Source organism: Xenopus tropicalis, chromosome 3 (assembly GCF_000004195.4).
Source record: "Xenopus tropicalis strain Nigerian chromosome 3, UCB_Xtro_10.0, whole genome shotgun sequence".
NCBI classification, from domain to species: Eukaryota; Metazoa; Chordata; class Amphibia; order Anura; family Pipidae; genus Xenopus; species Xenopus tropicalis.
In genome coordinates this window covers 61,936,172-61,960,751 of record NC_030679.2, presented here as the reverse complement: position 1 = coordinate 61,960,751, position 24,580 = coordinate 61,936,172, and the positions used below count along the sequence as shown (strand labels likewise).

General features: G+C 37.0%; 1 protein-coding gene across 10 annotated transcripts in view; it reads right to left on the bottom strand.

Annotated features, from left to right (window-relative positions):
- Window positions 1-24,580, bottom strand: part of nav3 (neuron navigator 3) — a 384,230-nt gene that overhangs the window by 81,732 nt on the left and 277,918 nt on the right. For 8 of the 10 annotated variants that reach the window (XM_031898936.1, XM_031898938.1, XM_018092258.2 and 5 more), the window contains 3 exons: window positions 13,432-13,504; window positions 6,785-6,965; window positions 2,707-2,775 (listed from right to left, as the gene is read on the bottom strand). In XM_031898936.1, the coding sequence (XP_031754796.1) occupies window positions 2,707-2,775; window positions 6,785-6,965; window positions 13,432-13,504 (323 nt within the window). Of the gene's footprint in view, window positions 1-896; window positions 985-2,706; window positions 2,776-6,784; window positions 6,966-13,431; window positions 13,505-24,580 lie in introns of those variants that run through there. The other 2 variants (XM_031898935.1, XM_031898941.1) reach the window with 2 other exon arrangements.

Sequence of the window (24,580 nt, the reverse complement as noted above, 5' to 3'; positions counted from 1 at the left end):
CAGAACGCATTTGGCCCTCCAGTGGATTTTTTCATTTTTACATGGTACTTATTGAAGTGGACCTGGCGAAACCTACACCACTGTCTGATTGAGCCCCTTCACTGAGGTTTACACTTTGTGGCACACAGGTTGTATTTTCTTTTGTCATAATTTGTATGTTACACTACTACTGCTGTTTCTCCTCTTAATCCCTTCTGCCTTGCTGCTCCTTATATTTGTAATGCCATCCCTGAATTCCTCCAGAGAGAATCCTCCCTTAGACTCTTCAGAACTAAACACTAAAAACACTTTCAGATCACATCACAATATTCTCGTACAAGCACGGCGCGACTTTTCGCAAAATTAAGGCACATCAGAAATTTTCGTATTTAATACTAATTTTTTTTACTCGTACTTTTAATGATCCGAAATTTGGACTTTGATAAATCAGTCCCAAAGACTACCTCTTGGAGCATGCGCATAGAACCCCAGAACTGGGAAGTGGCACTTACATTCCAGTGTCACCCACTGTAAACTACAGCACTAATATCCTCTTATTTGTGTCTGTAATTTACTCTACTATTTAGATTGTAAGCCTTATGGGACAGGGACCTCCACCCTCTTGTCTCTTGTCACATAGTCCTGTACTTTGCATTCTTTATTGTATTCTGTATTTATCTATTACTGTAATGACCCACTACTGATTTATTAATTTATTGTTCTGCTGTACAGTGCTGCGTACATACTGTAAGTGGAACTATATAAATAAAAATATACATACATACATTACAAACTAGGAGAAACAGCATGTAAGAAAATAATTATTCTTAAGAATAAAAACTTTGAACAAACAGAAATTGTCAATGCACTGCACAAAGTAGTAAATATACGGTATAAATGTTTTTCTTAATACTTACTTTTCAATTTAAAGGGATCTCATTATTGCATGGCATTTTATTAATTCGAATTTCAGTACATCTAGTCTGTTCCAAAGATCAAAACGTTATACCTGCTTTCTAAAAAAACACATCTCTGCTGGTCATTCCCTGCATATTTCCTTGGCTCCTCTATTTAATGATTCACCTTATGTTTACTGTTTCAGTCTGTTTTAGTCAGTTGCATGAACATACAGGTTATTGTTGTGGTTAGTGTTAAGTTCCAAATTTTATTACAAATTTGGAATAAAAATCTCATTCTTAATTAATAAGGCAACCCATTAGCTTGTTTGCTGTATTCATTTCAACCATATGATTTGTGTTGGAAAAAAATCCAGCTAAAATTCAAACCTTAGATCTTAGCATGGTAAGATAAATGCACATAACTGTGCAATAACTGCAACTTTTTCAAATTGTCGCACAAAAGGCAGTGCCAAAAATCTCTAACAATTCAAAACAAAGAAAGATCTTCCAGGAAAGGGGCATCTGCCATTGACTTCTACATGATCTTGAACAAGTTTGTTTATGGACTATTTTTGGATTCAGAATTGGCGCAGTTTTGTCACATAGTAAATCTCGTAAAAGTTGCAACTTTTTTTGGCCACTTTTAGCACTAAAAACCCAGATTTGAGAGAAAAAAACATTCGGACCATGAGTAAATGCCCTCCTTAGTATAGATAATGGTATATATAGTTTATATATGTGAGTGTATAAGAGGTCTGTAAAAGTATGTGTGCTGGGGTTCATTTGGAGGGGTTGAACTTGATGAACTTTGGTCTTTTTATAACCCAGCTGTATGTAAAATATCCTGGTGGAGAAATGTTGTGTCCAATTAATATTAAAGGTAATGTGTGATCTACGGTTAGGGTAGACCAAAGTGATTTAGAGGAGACCCATCTAGACCTCTACATATACAAAGTTTTGGACCCATTTGTGCATAATCATTATGACAAACTCCTAGACTGCAAGTTCTTTCTACTTTTGGTCCCATGTTTATTTGATTGTAACTCACTCAGTTCTGCTTGTGGTCTCATACATACTGGGTGTTGATGTCATAATACAGAATATAATAAATCTAGAGAAAGAGGTGTCTTACTTCTCCCTTTTTTCCACCTCTGTACCTCTGTAATAATATGTATTCAATTAAATAAATACAGCATTGTTCAGAATCTTAAGCATGAGTAACAAAGGCATTTTCTTTGTAGTGTCACTGAGTACAAATGGACAAATGGATATAAAATCTTAAGTAAACACATTACCTTTTACATGAGATGCATAACAACAATTAATGAAACAGGCAATATTATGAAAATGCTACATATTTTAAAGGCATACTAATGGCAAAACATGTTAACACACATTACATGACATTTTTGTTTTACTTAGCGTTTCTTTTTTGCAACACCTACCAAAGTTAAGTTTTTAGATTGATCCAATACATTTTTTTGTCAGCCTTTATTATTTACTAGAAATCAAATACAAAGCACACCAGCTTTCCTCACAGGACATTACAGATGCCAATTTACCAAATGGCAATAAGAACAAATACAGTAAATGCATATTAATGCACTGGAAAGACATAAGTCGGCAATTATATGTCAAATCCATGTTTATATTTTCATTGTTAATACTCGGTTATTAAAAATATTAAACATAAGCTTTCACCTGTAGAAAATAATTTTAGAATTAAAATTGATGAAATGTATTTTCTCTATGCTCTATGGAGCATGATACAGCATACACTGCTTTGGGTTGTATATAACTAGCACACAATGCGTTTAATTTAACTAACCTAGTTGTCTTTTTTTGATTGGTTGCAATTCCACTGTGATTAGACTGAGTTGCATATCTGGCTGTCAGACTGTGTGAGAAGAAACAGAAAAATTAAATGGAAGAATGGATTGCAGCATGCATATAAACAGAGTTTACAACACAAAGCAACATGGTGTAGACATGCATGGTAACATGGTGTAGACAAAGTGAAAAAATGAATTTAGCACATTTGATGTGCCACAAGATGCACTGAAGATATGGAACAAACCATCTGCATTCCATACATTAATAACATTTAAATAATAACTGACAAGCTAATATATATTAATATTTACTGGTTATTTGAAACATATACAATATACATTAGAAATATTATAGCATTATTTCCAATAAGTTATAACTTAAAAGTGTGTAATTCACCATCATACAGGCTGCATGCCCTTTACAGACTGGGCATAGCTATTTCTCTTGTTTTAAAAACACAAAAAGACCTTAGCAACACAGAAGGTTACATTACAGTTCATTATAGCTCTTACAGAAATATACAGAAATTACATTAATTAGTAGTTCATTGCTAGTTTATTATTTTTTCAAGTTTCACATACCAAATATTTAGACTGAAAATAAGGGAAGACTAAAAATAATGGAACAAAGGAGTTGGGTTGTCGATCCATAACACCACAACCCCCTTTCCTCTTTCTCAAATATCATTATTTTTTTTCCTTTGCTTAGTAGCTGTGATGCTTGAAAATCAAAGACAAAAATGAAAACAGTCTACATATATAAAAATGCTAATTTATGTGAAAATTACTTACTAGCACGGTTCATTTTTACAGAGCATATTGTACTGTATCTCATATAGCAGTGATGCTCTATAGTACAGTTTGTAAGGAAAGACCAGGTCTGAGTTAAGCACAACAACTTTATCAACATTCACTAATCAAAGTAGTTATTTTGCACCATTTCAATTAAATACCAGGTATAGATATATCAAACATAGAGTTGAAACAGATTATAATTACTTAAAGGGGACATATAGCATAAATTATTACAATGCTCTAAGCCATGTAAAAAACTAAAATAGAAGTAAGTGCTTTTATTTTAATACCTTTGGGTTCAAATATGTCCATAACAGCTTGAAAACTGTGCTCTACCCAGACCTTATGCCAGCTTCTGGTTTAGACTCTTCCGTATATGGCTCAGAGCCTCCAGCCCAGATAGACTTCAATGACACCACCTCACCTACTTAAAGTGAAGTAAATATTCATAGAGTGGGCTGGGCTTACCGATGTCACAGGCAGTCTGTTCCTGCTCCACTCATCCACTCACTCCTCTCCCCCCCCCCCCCCCGCAGCAGCACAAGCAGAGAGACACAGAAGGAGGGAGGGGTTTTCCCTGCTGCTGCTGAGTAAAGCCTGTCAGTCAGTGCTGTGACCATTTCCTGTGGGAGACTAAAGGACACTCCCATGTCTCATTTTGCTCTGGCTTCAGACTTGAGTGATTGTCTCTGCAGCTCTCATATAATGGCAGTTTTAGGAGGTAAAATGCTTTCAAAACATCTTTCTTTCTGCATCATTTCACATTTTGAGGGAGGATGAATATTATAACTGAATATGAACTTTATATAAAATGTCTCCTTTAAGAAAGAATTCTAATAATAAAGGTGGAAGCATTTTTACTGAAATATTAAAATTACAAAGGGACTAATGTCAACTCAAAATACATTATGCTTGGTGTCTTATAAGACACTACTCTTCACAGCACTAACCAGCTCTATTAGATGTTATTCTCCTCAATATTATCTATAAAACCTCAATATTTAGTTACTACAGTTCTAGTCAAGCAAACAAGGTTATTTTATATGTCATAGATAGTGATGAGTGAATCTGTCCTGTTTCGCTTTGCTGAAAAATTTGCGAAATGACAGGAAAATTCACAAAACGGCGACAAATCCGTGAAAATTGTTTCATGTGAATTTTTTGATGCACACTTTCTTTTGTCATTTGCAACTTTTTTTGAAGCATGACAAATTTTTTCGTTGGAGATTTTCGACGAAGTTTCACGAAACAAAACGCCAATTGCGAAATTCGCTGTGAATCCATGCCTGGCGAAAAAATTCCCTCATCACTAGTCATAGACACATATGTTTGTATAGTGTAGGTCTCCTGAAATCCTGCAGACAGCTGTCAAAAGAATGAAGTTACAAGTTTCATAGATCAAATGAGTAAAAAGGAACAACAAGTAAGTTATAGAACTATGCAATATCATATTATCTTTCAATTGTATGTGGCCAAGTAAAGCTCTGAAGCACGAGGCATTAATGGAATCAAGAGAGGGTGTGGTTCAGTTGGTAGGATAAAGTAATCTGTTCTTATGTTGTCATATATAATAGGAGATTTAACTTGTACAGTACATGTACAGTAAGATGAAGTGTTGTGAGGGTGGATGTCTTTAACTAGAGTTGTACAGAGTGCCATTTGAATTGTCCTAAATGTGTGAACTTGTAAAGTGGTGAGCAAAGTTTACTTCTTTAATTGGAAAGCTGGCTAAACTAAATTGAAGGGGCAATGAATTGGAGCCCTAATGGTAGTTTTGTGCAGGTCAGAAAACACTAAATCACACCCAACCCTAACCCACAAAATCTTAAACTGCACCCACTAACCCACAAAATGTTACCATTGTAGGACCCACACCCAATCCATACCCATGTATTCCTGCTCCATATGCCATTTCTGCTCACGCTTCAAGGTGGGAAATCTTCGGGGCTAATGAGAAGTATACTTCCCCAGTCTGACCCACACTCAACCCAAACCTGCAATTGTTACCCAAATTTAAACCCGAACCTCCCAAACTCAGGTAAAACCTGTGGGTCCCATGGATTTTGGGTCAAATAGCACACCACTACTGAATGGCTTACTCATTGAAGGAATAATTGGGCCCTTCCTTAATGTCTGGTTTATAAAGGTAAAACAAATATAATTCAAGCAAATACACATTTACATAAGCATAAAGTTGTCCACTCTACACACTACATACACCCTACATACTCTATTTGCTATGTGTGTAGTTTTGTTACAGCCCCTTTAGCTTTTCTAAAGCTCAGTTAAAAGGTTTCAATCCTAAAATGGCAGTGCTTGTGTTTCTCTATTGATCATATTTCAAGAAACTTGTTTTGAGATGGTGAGAAAAGATAAAACTTTTAAGGGGTAATGTAATAAAAGGCACTAAGTTTGTAACCCATAGCAGCCAGTCAACTTACTGGTCACCTGTTCAAAAGCAAACATCTTATTAGTTGCCCTGGGTTACTGCTCCTGGGCAAACATAGTGCCTTTTATTACATATGGGGGTTAGTTTTTATCTAGGGAGTCTTGCTGTCTTAATTTTGTTGGTATTTTAACATTCTATAAAGAAGGCAGAAGGAAGTAAACCTCTTTCATATGTGTGAACCCCTCCAGGCATGCGGTTAAAGACAAACTTGCCCATTAAGCTTTTCTCGAAAACTGGAAACAGTTACATGTCCTCGGGGGCGGAATCCCAAAATAAAATTTGCACAAAGAGACAGTTACTAAATGTAGATACAGTGTCAAAACATGGGCAGAGTAATGTCATAAAATGCACAAAGTCTGTCCTGTTCGTTCAAGTAGCCATAAGAAAAAAAAAATCACATTTGCATTTTCAACCAGATAACCGATGAATACTGTATGGCATAGGTATTGGGCAGCCTTTGGATTCCCTAAAGTTTCAAGTAAAGGTTAAAACATTTTTTTACTTCTGGAAGAAGTATTACATTGTGCATGCCAAGTGTCACTCAGGAAATGTTGTGTACATGAATAATATAATCAGTATATATATCAGTATGGTTAGAATGAGGAAATGTAATACATGCATATATTGTATTCAAATAAAAGCTTATATCTTTGGTGCTTATTAATCATGCTCATATGTGAATTCTACATACACATGTTTGATAAAAAAGGAACCTAAGCAAGCTTTGAGTTGTTTGTGTGCAAAATATTGTTTTACACTATGTGAAAACCAACATTTGAGGTTGTGCACAAATATCAATAAAAAACAAGTACAAGGACTCTGGGTCTTACCTGGACTGCATATCTAGTGTTTTGGGTTGGCTGGTTTCAGAGGAGGAAGAGGAATGAGTCACGTGCTGCTGAAGTTCTACTAGTGACTGATAATACTGTTGCTGCTGATGTTGTTGCTGTTTGAATCGTGACAGACTGAAAAACAGTCCTAAAATGGCTTTCAAATTTCCATTCCTTATTTCTGAAAGTGAAGAGAAGACTATTAAACACATAAGCAAAGAGCTGAGTGCAAGCCTAAAATGAAAGGGATTCTAACAGTGGTTAATATTTAACCACTATAATATATATCCATAATATAATATAAATATCAGATAAAGCTGAAACAATAACACACTGGTTAACCATCCATTTCCTCTGTCCATACTGCTAGACAAATAAAAATAAAAAAATAAAAACCTGCAATCACCTCTGGGAGGACATAGATGAGAAAAGCCATACAAAGGGTTTTGTGTTTTCTCATCAAGGCTACTGACTTCCTTCAAAAGACCTATATCAGTTTCTACTAACAATTCTGCTGAGTGTCAATCAGTGTTCATCAAAATTTTTCACCAGGCTTGGGTTTGCTGCGAAACTCCGCATTTTGCCATTGGCAATTTTTTTGCGAAACTGCGGCAAAAATTTGGCATGACAAATGTTTGCCAAGTGTTAAAAGGTCACTTAGAGGTATGTGTAAGATATTCCTATAACATGGGGCAGGGGGATTTTATACTGTTTGATTGTTGTATATTGTTTTAAAAAAACTGCACCTGCTCTTTTTAAACCTACAGTTGTTCCTAAAATAGGTCTCCTGAGGAGATCTGTTAAATTGTTAAAGAATAAGAAAACCTTTTTTTTTTTTAATAAAAATCCCTAAAATTACTCTGTACAGCCCACAGAATAACATACCTTTCTCCCTGCATCCAGATTTTGTTTGTTTCTGTATTATAAGCAGCTGAACTGTTTCTCTTTTACTAACTTCCTTGTCTAGCATAAAGTCCCAACCCCTTTTGCTTTCTAAACTTTCCTTCCCTCTCTGACTATGATGACCTCAAATAGGTGACTACTGAGCATGCCTGATTGATTTTAATTGGGGCAGAGGCAATGAGCATGCCCAGTAGGCACCTCTATGAGATCTTCATAGTTGGAAGGAGGGCTCAGAAAGCAAAAGGGGCAGAGCTTCATGGTAGACAAGAAAGTCAGAAAGAGCTGTAGTTGAACTGGCTGTAATCGAGAAAGTAAATAAATCTGGATGCAGGGAGGAAAGTATGTTATTCTGGGGGCCTTTTTTAGAGTAATTTTAGGGGATTTCAAAATAGAAGGCTTACTTACGGTTTTACCCAAGTAACTTACAGTATATTTGAAGGGCTTGTTATTGCTGTACTCTATTTTTTTCGTAGCTGACATCTAAGGAGTTTCTTCTCTGTTGCCTAAAGACATTTAATAGTTTCCCATTTTGCCCATTAAATCATAATTACCTAAACAGACTAAAATGTATAATATAATGTTTAAAGAGAGGTAAGGGCACAACTTTTAAATGAGAAAATGATGCACTAAACAGCCAAAAGTATTCAGACACCCCTTCTAATTATTGGAATTGCCTATTTTATTCACACCCATCCTTGCCGATACAGGTACCACTACATCATTATTACCATTATTATTGACGATCTCCTGCTTCTTACTTTGTGGCAACAGTTTGAAGACATACCCTTCCTGTTTCAACAGGATAATAACCACATGGACAGTAACAGTCATATAGAATTAGAGATTTCACTGGAAGAACCTTGATTGGCCTCTACAGGGCCCTGACCTCAGCCAATGAAACACCAGTGGGATGAATTGAATTTGGGATGCAAGCTAGGCCTGAGCCTCAGTGCCCAACCTCTTACATATGAAGGTGTCATGTCTCCTGTATAGCTTCCATCAATTTGTTTTTTACTGCTGCTCATTAACAGTGAACTCCCTCTGTTGGCTCTTTGTTGTAAATGCAGTAAAGCATTTTCTGTGGAGCCTCTGACCCTTTGGAACCACCATACTCCTGACATGTGACGTATTACAATGCATCGTGGGAGTCCAGACTCCATTTTGTACCCCATGCTGTGGAAGAACCACACTACATCCACCTTCTCCCCCATGGTAGCATCACTGGTAAGCATTATGGACATAAAACCTGGACTGAGCCACCATTAAAAAGCTGCCAGCATCTCAAAGACACTGTGGCATATAATCTGATCCAGCGTTGATGTGTTTATGTTGCAGCTGTTTTCTGTGTTAGTATTTTTACCATATATTCATTGTGTTTTATTTCATTTGTTACAGTTTCACCTCTTATTTTCCACAACCACCCAGTAAAGTTCAACAGATTTCACCCTTGGTCTCTTTATTGGAGAGACAGTGGCTGTTGGAAAAAAGATTCAGAAATAATATCTAAATCTACGTTAATAGCAAGTTGTTTTCCAGGCACCACAAGTGACTCCAGTGAGTTTGTGTATATTGACACAAATTGTGAGCATCATTATTAAAGGCTAAGTGACCTTCACTGACCAAAAGTTTTAGCTCACACTGAAAGTGATTCTTTAGCTTGGAGAGGCTAAATTGACAGTGACCTCCTTTATTAAATTACTGAAACAGCAAGTACATTTTAAACACTAAATTCTGGAGACAAGCCACTGAAGAGAAAACACAAGAGACAATGTTCTCTTTACACAGAAGCAGTTTAAAATTTGCTTAGATGTTCCATGCCATGAAAAGGCTGCTTCATGGGATAGTGAGAGGAAGACAGAACAAGGGGAGATACCATCAAATGAGACTTGTAAAGAAACACAGATGTTAGAACTATATCCTCAAAACAATATGACTTCAATGTACTGAGAGGATGTGTCCACTTGTTTCTTTATTCTTTAGTCTTTAAAGCCTATTTTGGCACTGTTACCAACCACAAACGAATAAAATAGATGTTCCCAATGGCAATGATTCAAACACAAAATAAGGGAAAAAGAAAAAATAACATTAAGGCATTCTTGCTTTGCTTAGAATTGTTTTTATCAGCTGGTCTAATCTTGTAGAAAATTTTGATCCAAAATGAGCAGAATGGTTTAAATCAATTGCAGGCCGAAACATTACATCAGAATGAAAATGACACTAACTTTTAATGTTTAGCAGCTTGTCATATTGTAAAATGTTTGCAAATTAAACATATAAATATACTAATACCCTACTTGAAATATTAACACCCACAGAAATAAAAGTTTTTTAAAATATTAAAATAATAATGGGTTAATAATAATAATAATTAGTTAACTAACATTGTGTACCAAATGGCATTACTACTTGTACTTTGGTGTGATGTTTTCCTAGCTGAGACAAAGGTCTCAAAGTAGACCGAAATATTGGAATAACAGATAAACTTTATTTACTATACACCATTTAGTGATGCGCAGAATTTTTGGCAGGTATGGATTCGCAGTGAAATTCTGCATTTTGCCGTTGGCAAATTTTTGCGTGAAACTGGTGCAAACAAAAATTCACCAAGTGAGGAAAAAGTAGCGGTTACATCAAAAAAAGTTGTGGTCATCTCAAAAAAGTTGCAGACACATCAAAATAGTTGCAGCTTAGCTGTGTTTCACCAAACTTTCTGCAAAGCAAAACGGGACAGATTTGATTGTAAATACTTAAAATAGATCAAACTGCTGTGAATCCTTCTGGATTGCCCACTTTAATGCATAATAAATCAGCCCTGTTAAGTTGGTGGTCCATGTGGTTTGTGATCACCCAAATTGGTTATGTACTAGCTTATTTTACAAAATATTTAATCATATGGGGTGCCGAATGACACAGTCTCTACATAGCAGCTTGTTTTAGTAACTCTTTCATGTTGCTTTAGTAGATAATTTACAGCTTTACATGTGTTTGTAACTGACAAACTCAAGTAGAGGAGATGAACCAAATGCATCATTGTAAAACAGTGATAATTAATGATTGTGTGTTGTTTCTTCTGCTATAGTATAAATTGTTTAGACAAAAAATAAACTTGGAAAACAAACATATGTTCTTAATTAGGCTCTTCATAAACAATATATAGTGAGGATTCTCTACGCATAGCTGCTTAACTGAAAATCATAAACATTAACTGGGTTACAGATGTACGGCAGATCATGTATAGAGATCTAGTTTCTGTACATCCCAAGGCAATCCATGCTAATGGCAGTGGCATTTTAGCCTCTCCTCAATTGGCACTCATGCAGGGGTGAATCAGCTGCCCACAGGGACAATTACAGATTAGGATTTGACAATATATTTGTTGAGATCCTCAACCTAACATGTTTCCAGCGCAATTTCAAACGCGATGAACACCAAGCGCTTCCAAGTGTTTCCAGCGCAGACAACAAACTCGTGGCCTAATTTCTTTTTCAGCAATGCATTACTGAAAACCCAAAAATGTTATGTTGAGTAAGCCATTAAGGCAATGGCATACAGTTCTCATGGGTGGGTGAAAAAATGTCCACTAATGCCCCTCCATAGGCTAACCTTATAATCAGTCTGCCCTACCATTTCATTTTGGTTTATGTTAGGCAGGGTGTCAGAACTCTATCCAATGCTTCTGATTTGGTTGAGGTGGTGGGGCTTCAGGAAAAACTTTTCTGCTGAGGGTGATTCAGAGTAATATATGGGATGTTAGGATCATGGCTATCAGACCTAACTGAGTAGGTCTGTCTGGTTTTGTAACATGTTGTGTCTGTACTTACTCCCTTTACCTGTAGGCACTTTATTGGTATACTGGCTTAAATGTATACTGACACGAAAAGACTACTTTTTAAAATATGAATCTACGCAAAAAGTTACCTATAGTTCATGTTGATTGGGCTGCTTTTGTAAGAAACTGTTACCTGAAGGCCCTAAACCTGACTGTTTTGCCAACCTGACTGTCCCTTCTCAGTTATAGCTTCTAATGCTAATGGAATCCTGCTGCACAAATATGGCAGCCCACTCATAGAAGAACATGGGAGATGAGATAGGTAATGTGAAAGCATCAAGCAAATACTTTTATGGCAAAATAATACAAATAAAACAAATAAAATAATACATTTTAATCTCAATTTTAAAATCCAATATTATATTTTTAACAAGTGATAAAAAAGTTATATTTTAATCCTGATTTTGAGTTTTGTTATACCCTGGGTTAATGAGTTTGGTGCAATTTCTTTACTTGCACCTATGCTTTGTTTACACTGGAGGGGTGAGGGGTATTTGTGAAAAATCAGGAGACCCTTCCCCCTGTTCTGCCTGTAACATTATTCAGCGTGGTTACAGAAGAACACTATGATTGGCTGGTAGCCCCAGTGCAAATCTGGGAAAAGAGGAGGACCCAGAGAAAGCCAGGGTTTGGAGCAAAAATCAGGGGTTGAACCAGTGGTTATAAAGGGCTCCCTGCTGCATCATCCAGCCAGAACTAGTAAAAAAGAGACTGTCCAGGAGATTAGACAGGTTTCCTGTTCATCCGGAGTAGAGCTCAGCCAGGAGAAAAGGCCTAGAGCCCCAACTGTTCAGAAAGATCCCATCCCGTTCCCTGCCAAGCTGCTATATAACTAGAAGGGGACTGGTGCCACTGTGGAGTGTGTCTACCTGAAAGCATCCCGGTGAGTGAGCCACCAAAGGGAGGATATTGGCAAGGCTACAAGTGTGGGGCCCCTGTAAAAGGACAGATGATGTTTGTGGGAGCAGCCAAGAAGTCCAAGAAGAGGTACTTTAGGGAAGGTAGTGCTACCTGGAGTATAAGAACCCTTTAGGAATGGATAGTTTTCATTGAACTGAATTGTGCATTATTTAAGTTGAGTGTGGGACTGTTATATTAAAAAGGACAGTGCTAGTTAGACAGTCAGTGTGTTATCTGCTAGTGAGACAGATAGGTCCCCACTTCTCCTTAGTTCAGGTTTGTTATCTATATTAATTGCCAATTCTTTATTTCTATATAAAGTTTATCTAATCCTAGTGGAACTCCTTTGAGGTGTACTCCTCTGTGCCCACTGCACTGTAAATCCCAGTTCCCAGTTTCTTTCATGCAAAGAGACATGGTCTACCTGATTGCTACAGAAATTGCACCAGAGGTAGAGTGTGATTCTGTTCTAAGGGAGTGTGCCAAGAAAGGGTTACACACTTATTTCCTAAAATCTATAAAAAAATAAAAGCCGTTTTGTGAAAATTAATTATTAAGTACAATCTGGGTGCATCCGTTTATTCATTACAGATCCCCTTTAATATGGGGAACCAAAGAAAAGTTATAACTAATAATCTCTTATTATAGCATGTTATCATAAAGTGTTTGGAAATGTAATAATATATCAGACAGAAAAGGGGAGCATCTGGATGTGCAGTCATTCTTGGCTGACTTAGGCTGGCTGAATTATTTGGTACAGGAGCAGAGTTATAGATTTACCATTTTACTTAACGAAACAATGACTTTCTATAATGAAATATATAGGAACAAAATGTTCTGTTCACACACACCATAATTCTGCTCTCGTGCAACAATACACTATGTCTGAGCATGTGGGACATGTTAAAGGCATAAAATGTAATTGCTGGAAAAGGCTGATATTATTGTTCATGAGATGATTGGTGTAAACCAGGTCAAGCATAGCATATTGCTGGTATATAAGGTATTAGCTTACCTTCTGCGGAAAGACCCTGGACATTAACCCCTCTCACCGCTAGAAAGTTAAGACAGACATCAACATTCTCAATCTGTAGAACAGAAAAAAACAAAAGCTTTAGCCCAGTTTTGTTCAGTGTGCTAAACCAGAGGATTACATTAAAAGGGAATACATAATTCATATACACAATACAACCCTCACCAAAGTTTAACAAGAATGATTACTGCTAATTGGGAAATTACTATAAAGCGTTCATTGTCAGCTTCTAGACGTCAAAACAATTGATAAAGGCCAAGCACAGAATGGCACGCAGGCAGACCAGTAATCCACCTACTTAACAAAAAACACAGGATTTGTGCAGCACAAGAAAGCAATGAAAGCAACCATACAATGCTTCACATTACGAGAGTGTGGCTCACAGAGGGCATGACTCCTCAATGAATGATAGAAGTGTGCCCATGCAAAGTGTATGGTAATGATTATGAATTAAGATATTTTCACCCCTCTTTTCAATTGTGTGTACCATAGAAAAAAAACAGCTGTCTAAAATGTGTCCCTTGTGCCTTTCAAAGAAACTTGGAATTGTTACAATTGATGGAATGATGGCTTTAACCCCTTTAACATGCAGCACTGTAAATAATCCCCTGGACACCATATAATCGTTGTTATTTTTCTTTTATTTTAAAGTTGATAATTTAGGCAAAAAGTCAATCCATAGAATTTCTGAGAAATATTATCATCACTAAGGATTTTATTCTTTCTTTTTTTTTTTTTTTTTTAAACGGTAAATTAGTGATTATGTTAAGTTTACACTTCAACAATGAAAGGGCCAGATTCAATTTGATGAGAAATGTTGAACTCCTAATTTAGATTCATATTTTCCAATAGAGCCAGATACACTTCAATGAGAAAATCTTATTTCACTGTTTATCACGTGAAATCTCTATTGACGTCTATAGGGAGAAACTGGAACTGAATTAGGGGAAAAATTTTCTCTGCTCAAATTTAATCTCGCCCATAGGTTTTCAAGTGATAACCATGAAACAAAGTTTACGTATAGTGACTGGTGACCCATAGCAGGGCGTAGGAAGGCAGGGGCATGACAGCGCTGTAGGGGCTGTAAGCCACTTCCAGCTAGTTTGGGATTGGTGGGTTCAAATGGCTGCAAGAGAGGGGTATAAAAGGTGGCTCTGTGCTTTCCCACTTCCAGTTCCATTTTAGGCAGTACAGGAAAACGCCCACCCTCCCTCCCCAAACAGGTGAGTCAGTATTATAGTTTGGCTGGCGGGGTGGTTGAGTCCGGGAACCAATGGTTGCATGGTTATTGGTGGTTGGCACGCTTGGCACCTCAGGGGTAAGGAGGTGTATCAGGAAGTGAGTTTGTTGAGGAGTAGGTGGTCCCGGGCTAGGATGGCAGATGGCAGCGCTAGTGGCGTTGCGCAGTTATTGGATTGTTACGGTTGTTTGTTATACAAACGTTCAAGTTATCATATGTTCATGATATGTTTATCATATTTTCATGTTAAGTTTGATATGTTTATCACATTTTCATGTTATGCTATTTGTTTATGGTATGTTTTAAATTAAACTTCAGTTGTTAATAAATGTTCTGCGGCCCTTTTCATCCAAATCTGGTGTCCGTGTAATTCTTCTAGGATTGGAGAGATAGGAGGGGTGGTGTGGTAGGTTGCCAAGAGGCAGAGCAAGTCCCAATGATGCGTCTGTCATGGTTTGATTCTGACCCAAAGTGTGGGAAAGGGGCCTTTCTCCTGATCAGTGGGGGTGCCAAAATGTTAGGCACCCCCCCAGTGATTGTACCCAGGCCAGTGCTCCTGTTAGCAGAAAACTGCACTAGCCCGGGGTACCTGCGACCAAGTCATCCTCTTCCTTATCAGGTGTCAGCTAAGTAATAATAATCACTGGGGGGTGCTTAACATTTCGGCACACCCCAGTGATTGTACCTTTCATTCTCCTTTTAGCTTTCTATTAATTGAAAACCAATATCTGTTAACTTTTGGGGTCTCACGTTTTAAGTGACTATTAAAACATCAGCCTTGCTAATGAGCTCTGACAACCTTATAGCACAAAATGACGTTCAACTGCTCAGAGAAGTCAAACCCATTCTGACAAATGAAATCATTAATCAAAACAGTAAATTGTTTGATAAATATGCCATTTTTTTTGCCATTTTTCAAGAGGTTTTCTGTCAAGTGTATATTCAGTTTCTAAGTCTAGTGTTAGTGTCAAACTGCTGCCAGTTGGGTCTCATCTTTTAAAAACATAAAAAAAAATCTTAATACATATATTTCTTAATACAAGCCCTGTCTTGTATCAAAATTGTTGAATTTAAAAAAGGAACATGAGCAGGACTGCAGTGAGGAATTGTGGGGCCCCATACACCCACTTCTATTGAAACTCTCCCCTGACCCAGTGTAGGTATACCAGCACTGCATTTTATGATGCCACTGGGTGTACCCCCAAGACTTGACAGCAGGTCACCATATTTTACAACACTGAGACAATACACACACATACAGTTAGAATAAGTTCATTTACGTATTTACAAATATGACCTGCAAATACACTTACAAACTTGTGAATTTGGTGCAAGAAGAAAAACTATGTACATTACATCTGCCACTGACCAACTGAATTACCATGCCTGACCACAAGCAAACAGACATTATGTCTATAACTGAAAGCATGAACCATGATATAGGACCTCATATCAGTGCCATTTTATTCACATGGACAATTGTGGCACTTCAGTGGCAACAAGATATGTACATGATGGGGTGAAGGTTCCATAGCTCTATAACTACCAGGGACTTTCTTTTCTCCTTTACATTCACCTGCTATTTGTATTACTGGGCAAAGAACAACTGACCACTGATGTTTCCAGCCAAAACATACATTAATTGGGAGAATCAATTAAAAAACTCACATAAACTAATAAAAGACAAAACTGGCAACAAGACAAAGCAGTTGGTTCTCATCTGTATTTAAAATGTTTGTTTTTATGTTTACATTAAAGAGCAGACACAAGTTATTTATGCTGTTGCATATGCAAACATCCAGATGGTCAATTATGGCCGATGAGAAACTGAAGTTCCTGTTAACTCTTTACTGTCCCCAGTACCTACTGTCTTTTAACCCAGAGTGCACATTCAGGGCCGGATTTCTATCCGGTGCGCCCCGAGGCCGCCCCTGTGGGAGTCCCCAGTGCGCATGCGCAAACGCGGCCCTCCCAGTGCGCATGCGCTACGCGCCAGCTCCCCATTGCGCATGCGCGAACGCTCCTTTTAACAAAAATTTTAAAATGTTCTTGCGGCGGGGCGGCATGCCGCCCCTAAACTTCTGCCGCCCTAGGCCCGGGCCTTTGTGGCCTCTCCACAAATCCGGGCCTGTGCACATTAACAAAAATTGTGTTCATAGATTTGTTTTAACATTAAGAAATAGATAATGAGGACATTTGGGACCTGATATGGAGCAATAACTGCATTTATTAGCGGGGATCCAATATCAGATTCTTGTCTCTTTCCTTTGGGAGACATTTGATTGTGAGATGTAACAGCATGTCTTTATCTTGTACTTGAGTCACATGGATATGAGGCGTCTGGATGCGGTGTACTTTTGCCAACAATCACAAAACAGTAAAACAAAGATGATCACTTCAGTCTGAATTGTACTATGTGAATTTAACATTACAACTACAGTTTTTCACAGGAAAGCCAACTGTAAATGGAGTCAGCATTCTCATATTCCTGTTAAGTCTTGGTGCCTTTGATCTGGCCACCTGTTTGTGTAAAGTAAGGAAAAACACATTTTTCTTAGAAAAACATTAGAGCTTTTATTTAAATGAATGGTCCAACTTTCTACAGTTTGTCAGATGGGCTAAAGTAAGTGCAATCTGCTTCCTCAGTTATTTGATATAGTGCTAGATATTTTAACTCTAAAATATGTCCATCTCACTGATTTAAAAGAGATAGCTTTAACACACATTGTAATATAGCCGAGATGTTATTGAAGCTTCATTTTCAGCTAAAAGGAGTCAGCTATTCATTGGGTTCTTTTATGGCAGCGCTAAATGCCTACTGACATGTTTGGTTCAATCGGTTTTCAGTACTCTAGTTTTTCTTCAAATTGAATAGGCATAATGGATAGGCAAGTTGTTTTGCCAGCACCCTTTGCTTCTCAGCTTTGCCCCTAATGTTCGGCAGCCTAGTGTAACAAAAGAAATCCATCAAGTCATTTTCCTTGCCCAAATCTTGCAGGTCAATAACAAGTACTAAAATTTATTTTATTTAGAACTTTATCAGCTATAAACATAGCCAATTTTAATCACAAGCTAAATGCCTATGTACTGCGCCTGTATCATTTAACTGTACATTTACAGCCGTATATGTCTTCATAATTAAAGGCATAGTGACACATTCCTGTTAAATCCTGGAATGGTACTATTTCTTTAAATATGTTTTTCCATGTTTGTGAATAAAGCTATTACAGACAGCGAATCATAGCAAAGCAGAACCAAATTTCCAAAAGTTCTGTAATAAAGAAATAACACTAAGATTCTACTATGTTATTTATCTGCACTTCTCATACGTGCCTTGTTTGTATACTGCAGGAAACAGGTGTTGTATGTGTAAGATTTATTGGTGCCATTTGTACACAAAAAGGTTCTTAAAGTGATACTGACACCAAAAAACTAGACTTCAAAATATTAATGTACATTATAAGTTACCTATAGGTCATGTTGATCATTTTACAGCAAAGATTCAGTGAAAATAAAACCACATTTTAATGGCTCAGAGATTTTTTCAAAACATAATACAAAACAAATTCAAATGCATACTAGACCTCCTCTGATGAAGCACTTTGTGCGAAACGCGTTACGAGAGGCACTAGGATGTACCCTGTCACTGTGTGGTTTAGTATGCATTTGAATTTGTTTTGTATTATGTTTTGAAAAAATCTCTGAGCCATTAAAATGTGGTTTTATTTTCACTGAATCTTTGCTGTTATTTGTATATTGGTTCAGGGCCTATCAGTGAAATGTAAAATGAGATTTCCTTTCCTAATTTATATTGTGGTAATTAATTATGTTGATCATTTTTCATGTTAATCATTTTTCCCTTATAGGACTGCTTTTGTAAGTAATTGTTACATGAAGTCCCTAAGCCTGACTGTTTTGCCAACCTGACTGTCCCTTCCCAACCTGCCAGTTATAGCTTCTAATGCTAACGGCCTACTGCCACACAAATATGGCAGCCCCCTCATAGGGGGACATGGGGGATCAGATAGGGAATGTAAAAACATTGGGCAAATACCTTTATGGCAAAATTATAAAGCGTAACCAAGGATAATGGTCTGATAGTTGTAAAACAAGGTTTAATTTCTGGTGTCAGAAATTCTCTTCAAACATCCATGCCTTGTACTGAAAAAGTAGTCAAGCGATTGTTACCTGCAAAAAATCGGACAACAAACCTCACAGTACCCAGGGAATGCCTTAAAATACTATAAATACTCAGACCTAGGGGCTGATTTACTTACCCACGAACGGGTCGAATGGAGTCCGATTGCGTTTTTTTCGTAATGATCGGTACTTTGCGATTTTTTCGTATGTTTTGCGATTTTTTCGGATTCTCTACGAATTTTTCGGATCCAATACGATTTTTGCGTAAAAACGCGAGTTTTCCTATCCATTACGAAAGTTGCGTAAAAAGTTGCGCATTTTGCGTAGCGTTAAAACTTACGCGAAAAGTTGCGCATTTTTCGTAGCGTTAAGTTTTAACGCTACGAAAAATGCGCAACTTTTCGCGTAAGTTTTAACGCTACGCAAAATGCGCAACTTTTTACGCAACTTTCGTAATGGATACGAAAAACTCGCGTTTTTACGCAAAAATCGTATTGGATCCGAAAAATTCGTACAGAATCCGAAAAAATCGCAAAACATACGAAAAAGTCGCAAAATATTCGTTTTCAAGTCGGAACTTTTCCAATTCGGGTCGGATTCGTGGGTTAGTAAATCAGCCCCCTAGTCTCATAACATAAAGCATTTGACCGGAAATGACAGAAGCTGTTGACCCTGCTCTGAATTTAAAGACCAGGTATGGAGGGATGTTTCACTTTTTGGCAGCTAAGTAAATGCAATTGGGGAGGGTAATAGTTACAATAACATTGTAGCTCTCCTTTAACACTTCATGCACCCCTGCAACTCTGTTTTTAAATCAATCACTATTGCATAAAGTGATGGATACTGAGACTTGAAGTTCATCTCCTTTCCACAGATTCTCTGGAAAGCAGATATTTAATCTAGAACACATAACTTCACAAGGGAATAAAATTTGCAGGTGCATTAAAAAAGGCGCAGTTACAAACGGTGCAGTCGCATCATAAAAGTCGGGCATGTTAAAAAAGTTGCTCGATACATGCATTTTGCTTATTTTTCTGCAAAGCAAAACAGGACATATTCGCTCACCACTAATCATGGCTTTTTTTAATCTGTGGAACAAGGTACATCTATGTAAAAATATATTTGTTTTCTGAAGTTTATAGAGGGCTATGGTGCATCACTTTTAAGCTTTTTACTTACAAATAACAAGGAGGTAAGAGTAATGCAGTCAAAAAGGAGGATGTTCACTGATAGTTGACACATGCTGGGATATAATCTTCCCAATTAGTGTTGATTTAAGTAAGGCTACTTTAGTGTGGATCACCAATTTAATAGGTACAAAAAATGTGGCCTCATTTGTGTCTCTGTGTCTATTACTGGCAATTATTTCTGCAATGGAAGTTTTTGGTAGAGGCAGATGACATTACTCTGTTACTACCATTCCTCTCTTTATCTGTTTAACCATACATAACTTGTTAATCTCCTGTTTGGTTTAAAAGACAGAATAAAAGGTAAGTTTTAGAATTTGTCTAGGAACACAAATTGTTTATTAACATAATTTTATGGTTTGTTTCATCACTTATCCTTGCTATCTCTTTCATTGGCCAAAGTGGTGTGGTAGAAATCTAGCTCATTAATGGGAGTAGGACATGGGTAATAACGAATAACTGGGCCTCTATGAGTTGCCTGTTGTCTGTCAGGTGATTTTATTTCATGTGAATGACAAAAGGCACAGAGGGTATGGATAGTTTTTCTTATTTTTATATGCTACTATTAATACATAAACAAAATACTTATGAGAACCACTGGTGTATCAGCCTACAGAGCTTGTCCTACACTTAATCCCTGCCAGGGCACTATCTGCAAGAAGGCTGTATGTTCACTTTATGCTTGCATGGGTTTCCTACCAATCTCCAGAAACATACAGGAATCTTAAATGTCTCCAGAACTCCCCATAAATATTACCGTTCCAAAGCAATTAGCCATTTAATTACACACTCAGTGGAACTAGGCTTTCAGAGCTCCAAAAGTTGATCACCGCTGACTGACAACTCTCCTATGAGGTATTTTCCACAGCTCATGCAACAGCAATTATGGAAAAATCAATTTGCTAATTCTGTTTCAACAAAACAAACATTAACATACACAGTGCTTTTGCCCAGCAGGTAAAGGAAAGATAAGAAAATGATCAATAAAAGCTCTTCAATAATAAACAAATATACACAGCAGGAAACAAATGTATAAATACAAACATATATATGGAAAATTACGTGGAAGTAAACATAGGCCAAATTTTCCATTTAACAGTGAGAAATAACACCACCTTGCACCAAATAAAGCTGCTGCATTGTACTCCACAATGAGCTATCTCTAATTGTTTATTGCAAATAAGATAAAGGGTAAATTTACGTTAATTTGGAAAATAATTCCCGAAATGTTGCTACTGTGTGACTCTTTTACGTGCGTGAAGGGAACACTGCATGCTGCATTTTCATCCAACAAAATCTGATTGTGTCTTTTTTTTCACTGAAATACATTGACTCACTGATGTAGATGCATAAACAAAACACACCATCCGACTTTACATTACAGCCTATGGAGTTTCGATTTTGTAGGATCCTACAAAATCGCATGCTGTTGTGTTGTGTTTCATGGTGTATCGTGCCGTTGCATGGCAAAATCAGATAAAATGTGATCCACAAAATCTAATCAAAATCTTTTGTGGAGTTTAGACCTAAAATGTGAGAGGTTTATTAATATAGGGGTGCCTGACCATTTCTTTCAGCATGTCAATTAACACTACAGTGCATATTTATCAAAAAGTTACTCCATGTAAAAAAGCATTTTGGTTGAGGAGACTCAGTCCTCATTTATATGCAAAACAGAAGGAATGCTGGGAAGAAAACTCTATCATCCTAAAATGTCTATTTATATGGAATATGCTACCGCTGAAATTTACCCACAATACATTAAGTCATTTTTTTTTCTCCGATAAGTTTCTCTCTCATAAAGGTTTTGACTGTTGGGCTTTATCTTTCAAAAAAAAAACCGTTGTTTCTTAAAAACCTCAGTAACAAATTTGATATTTGTTTTATATAATTCTACAGAGAAGCAAGATAGGTAAACATCTATTCATTTGTGTTCTGCTGCTATGCTTGCACCATTCACTTTAAAGAGTTTTGTTTAGGTTTTCATATGAAAGCCACCTGCATAGAGTTTCAGAATTGTCCACCATCTCTTCTTAATTAACTTTACTAAGCCCTCATCCTTCCTTTCCAATGAAATAGCTTTATAGTTTTAACCCTTCCTAGCTGGGAATTTGAGCTCAGCAAAAGCATATGCAGGCCGAATTAAACAGAGGGGTTCCTTTTGTTGTACATTTCTAGGAAAGGATCTGAGACATATAACCACAACAAAATAAATGAATGCGTTTCCACGGAATTCCTGCTTAGTATGGGGGATCTCTGTTTGCCTTGAAGTGTGATATTTGAAGTTGTAAAATGATTGGTCTTTATAACCCAGGGGAGTTGACTGCACCACTTTCAATCTTATATTGTTTGGTTTATGTCATAATTTTATGCGCTTAACTTTCTGTCTCACAAAATATGCTCCAGCAATATGTTGTCACCATGTGTGTACCTATATCTAAACTTTCAGCTCAACGTATTACGTTTATTGCAGTAATAAAACATTCTTTAAATAATGCATTGTGGAAGAAGATTTCTAAGAATTCCCAACAAATTTCTGATTTGAGTTTTACTATCAGTCAACTAGTAATAATGTGAGTGACCACACAGGAACACAATCCTGCTCCCCTTTCTCTCTAACAAGTCTGCAGTGTTTTACATTCGGAAAATGACTGCAGGGCATCATATATGGAATAAACCTAATGGATGGTTTGTGATTTAACTACCTGTATTAGGCCACATTTAGATTTCATTTCCTATGTTGTCAACAAGTAAACTACAAACCATCTAACAGTTATAGTCTGCAACAAGACCTATAGTTTAGCCTTTACGTGCCCTCCTTGGTGCCCTGCTGGTTTTATGGCCATTGCAATTCTAGAAAAGTGTATTGTTAACAAGCAGTTTTGGAACTACTTAATGAAAAAACAGGCAATTTTTTGGCAGAGATTATTTTTCATTTAATTCCCCCTTTTTCCGGCATAGCTACAAAGTAGTTCTTTATTTTCAAATGATTTGAAGTTTTTCTTAAAGTGGGATTTAAAAAAATTAAGCTGCACCTTTGCATAGTATAACTGATTGTTATGTCATATACTTAGTATGAAAATTTATACGTGTGCCATTGGTCATTAAAGGTTACTTAAAATACTAGGTCCCTACCCGCCGTGGTGGGTAGAAAATTAATTTTTTGTATCAATCTCAAAATCACTGCAGCATTGGGTTGGAAGGGAAGAGGAAGCAGTGCTACCCTTGAAAACAGAAAAAGACATTATTTAAGCACACATCGACATTTTTTATTATTTTTCTGGTATGTATAGGTCAGCTGTTGCGTATATTCATTACAAACTGTGTTTGATGACAACCACTGTGTGCTTGCATTAAAGGCATAAGCTATGGCCAGCTGGTTTACAGGATACAAGACTCCTTACTGACATTTCAGAGATTGACAACATGTCTAACATGAAATGCTTTTTTTCCCCCCAAGTCTATGAGATGAAAACAAGCCCACAAAAAAAGCCTTATGGCATTTCATTCAAAAGAATTTACAGTCCTCCTTAACAGGTGCTGTGAATGCAGACAAGTTATTTCCAATCTACAGACTGTTTATTGTCTTTATATTAACTGTTTGTACTGTCAGAGGCTCCCATGAACATATCAACTAGCAAAAAAAGGAAACATTAGTGTCACCACCACTGCCTTAATTTTTGATTATTTCGTACACGGCATAACAGGCATAGATAACCTTGGGTTCTCCAGCTACTATTACTACAAGAATCATCCTGCCATACTCTCTAACAGTATCATAATAGTTAGAAGAAGTTTTTTCATGGGGCTGTCTGGTACAAAACCTTTTGCCCAGTTTTCAATCTGAAATCCAGCCACTGAGCCCAAGACATCATAATGCCAACCCAATATGTAATAACCTTGCCCTGATATTTAATGAAACCAGCCTGACATCAATGGCCCCGACCCGGATGTCACTGCACCCGCCCCCAATGTCATTAGCCCACCCCTCCTGTTTTAACTACTGCCAAAGGTGGCAACCCTAGTTGGAACATCTGTAATTGCTTTGACAGTATTAAATCTACTCCACTTTACCTATTCTTGTTCTACTTTAAACCAGTTGTACACCCTAATATGACATATTACTTAATGAAAACAAATGTAATTCTAAGCAACATTTCAATATACTTATGATTTTGTTATTTATTAATAGTAATTGCTATTGAAAGAAGTATCTGCATGTTGCTATTTGCTGCACTGATGGTTCTGACTACATGTAACACTAAAACAATACAGACACAGTCATTTCTTCTCCAGCCAAGACTTAGATGGAGAACAGCGGATTTTGTTTGCATTTGTTATTAATGCATACTAGATAGTTGCTTAGAATTAACTTTTTTTTGTGCCAAATATTTACATTTGGGAATACAACCCCTTTATCCTTCAATAAAAGAATGCCATGGGCACTGAGCCAGGAACTGGGAAACAACAGGGCCATGATAGTGTTAGGGAGTATGGAACTGAAGGACTTTAACATTGGAATTGTAGTAGTTGTAGTTTTTGTGTAGTCTGTTAGGAGGGGTTG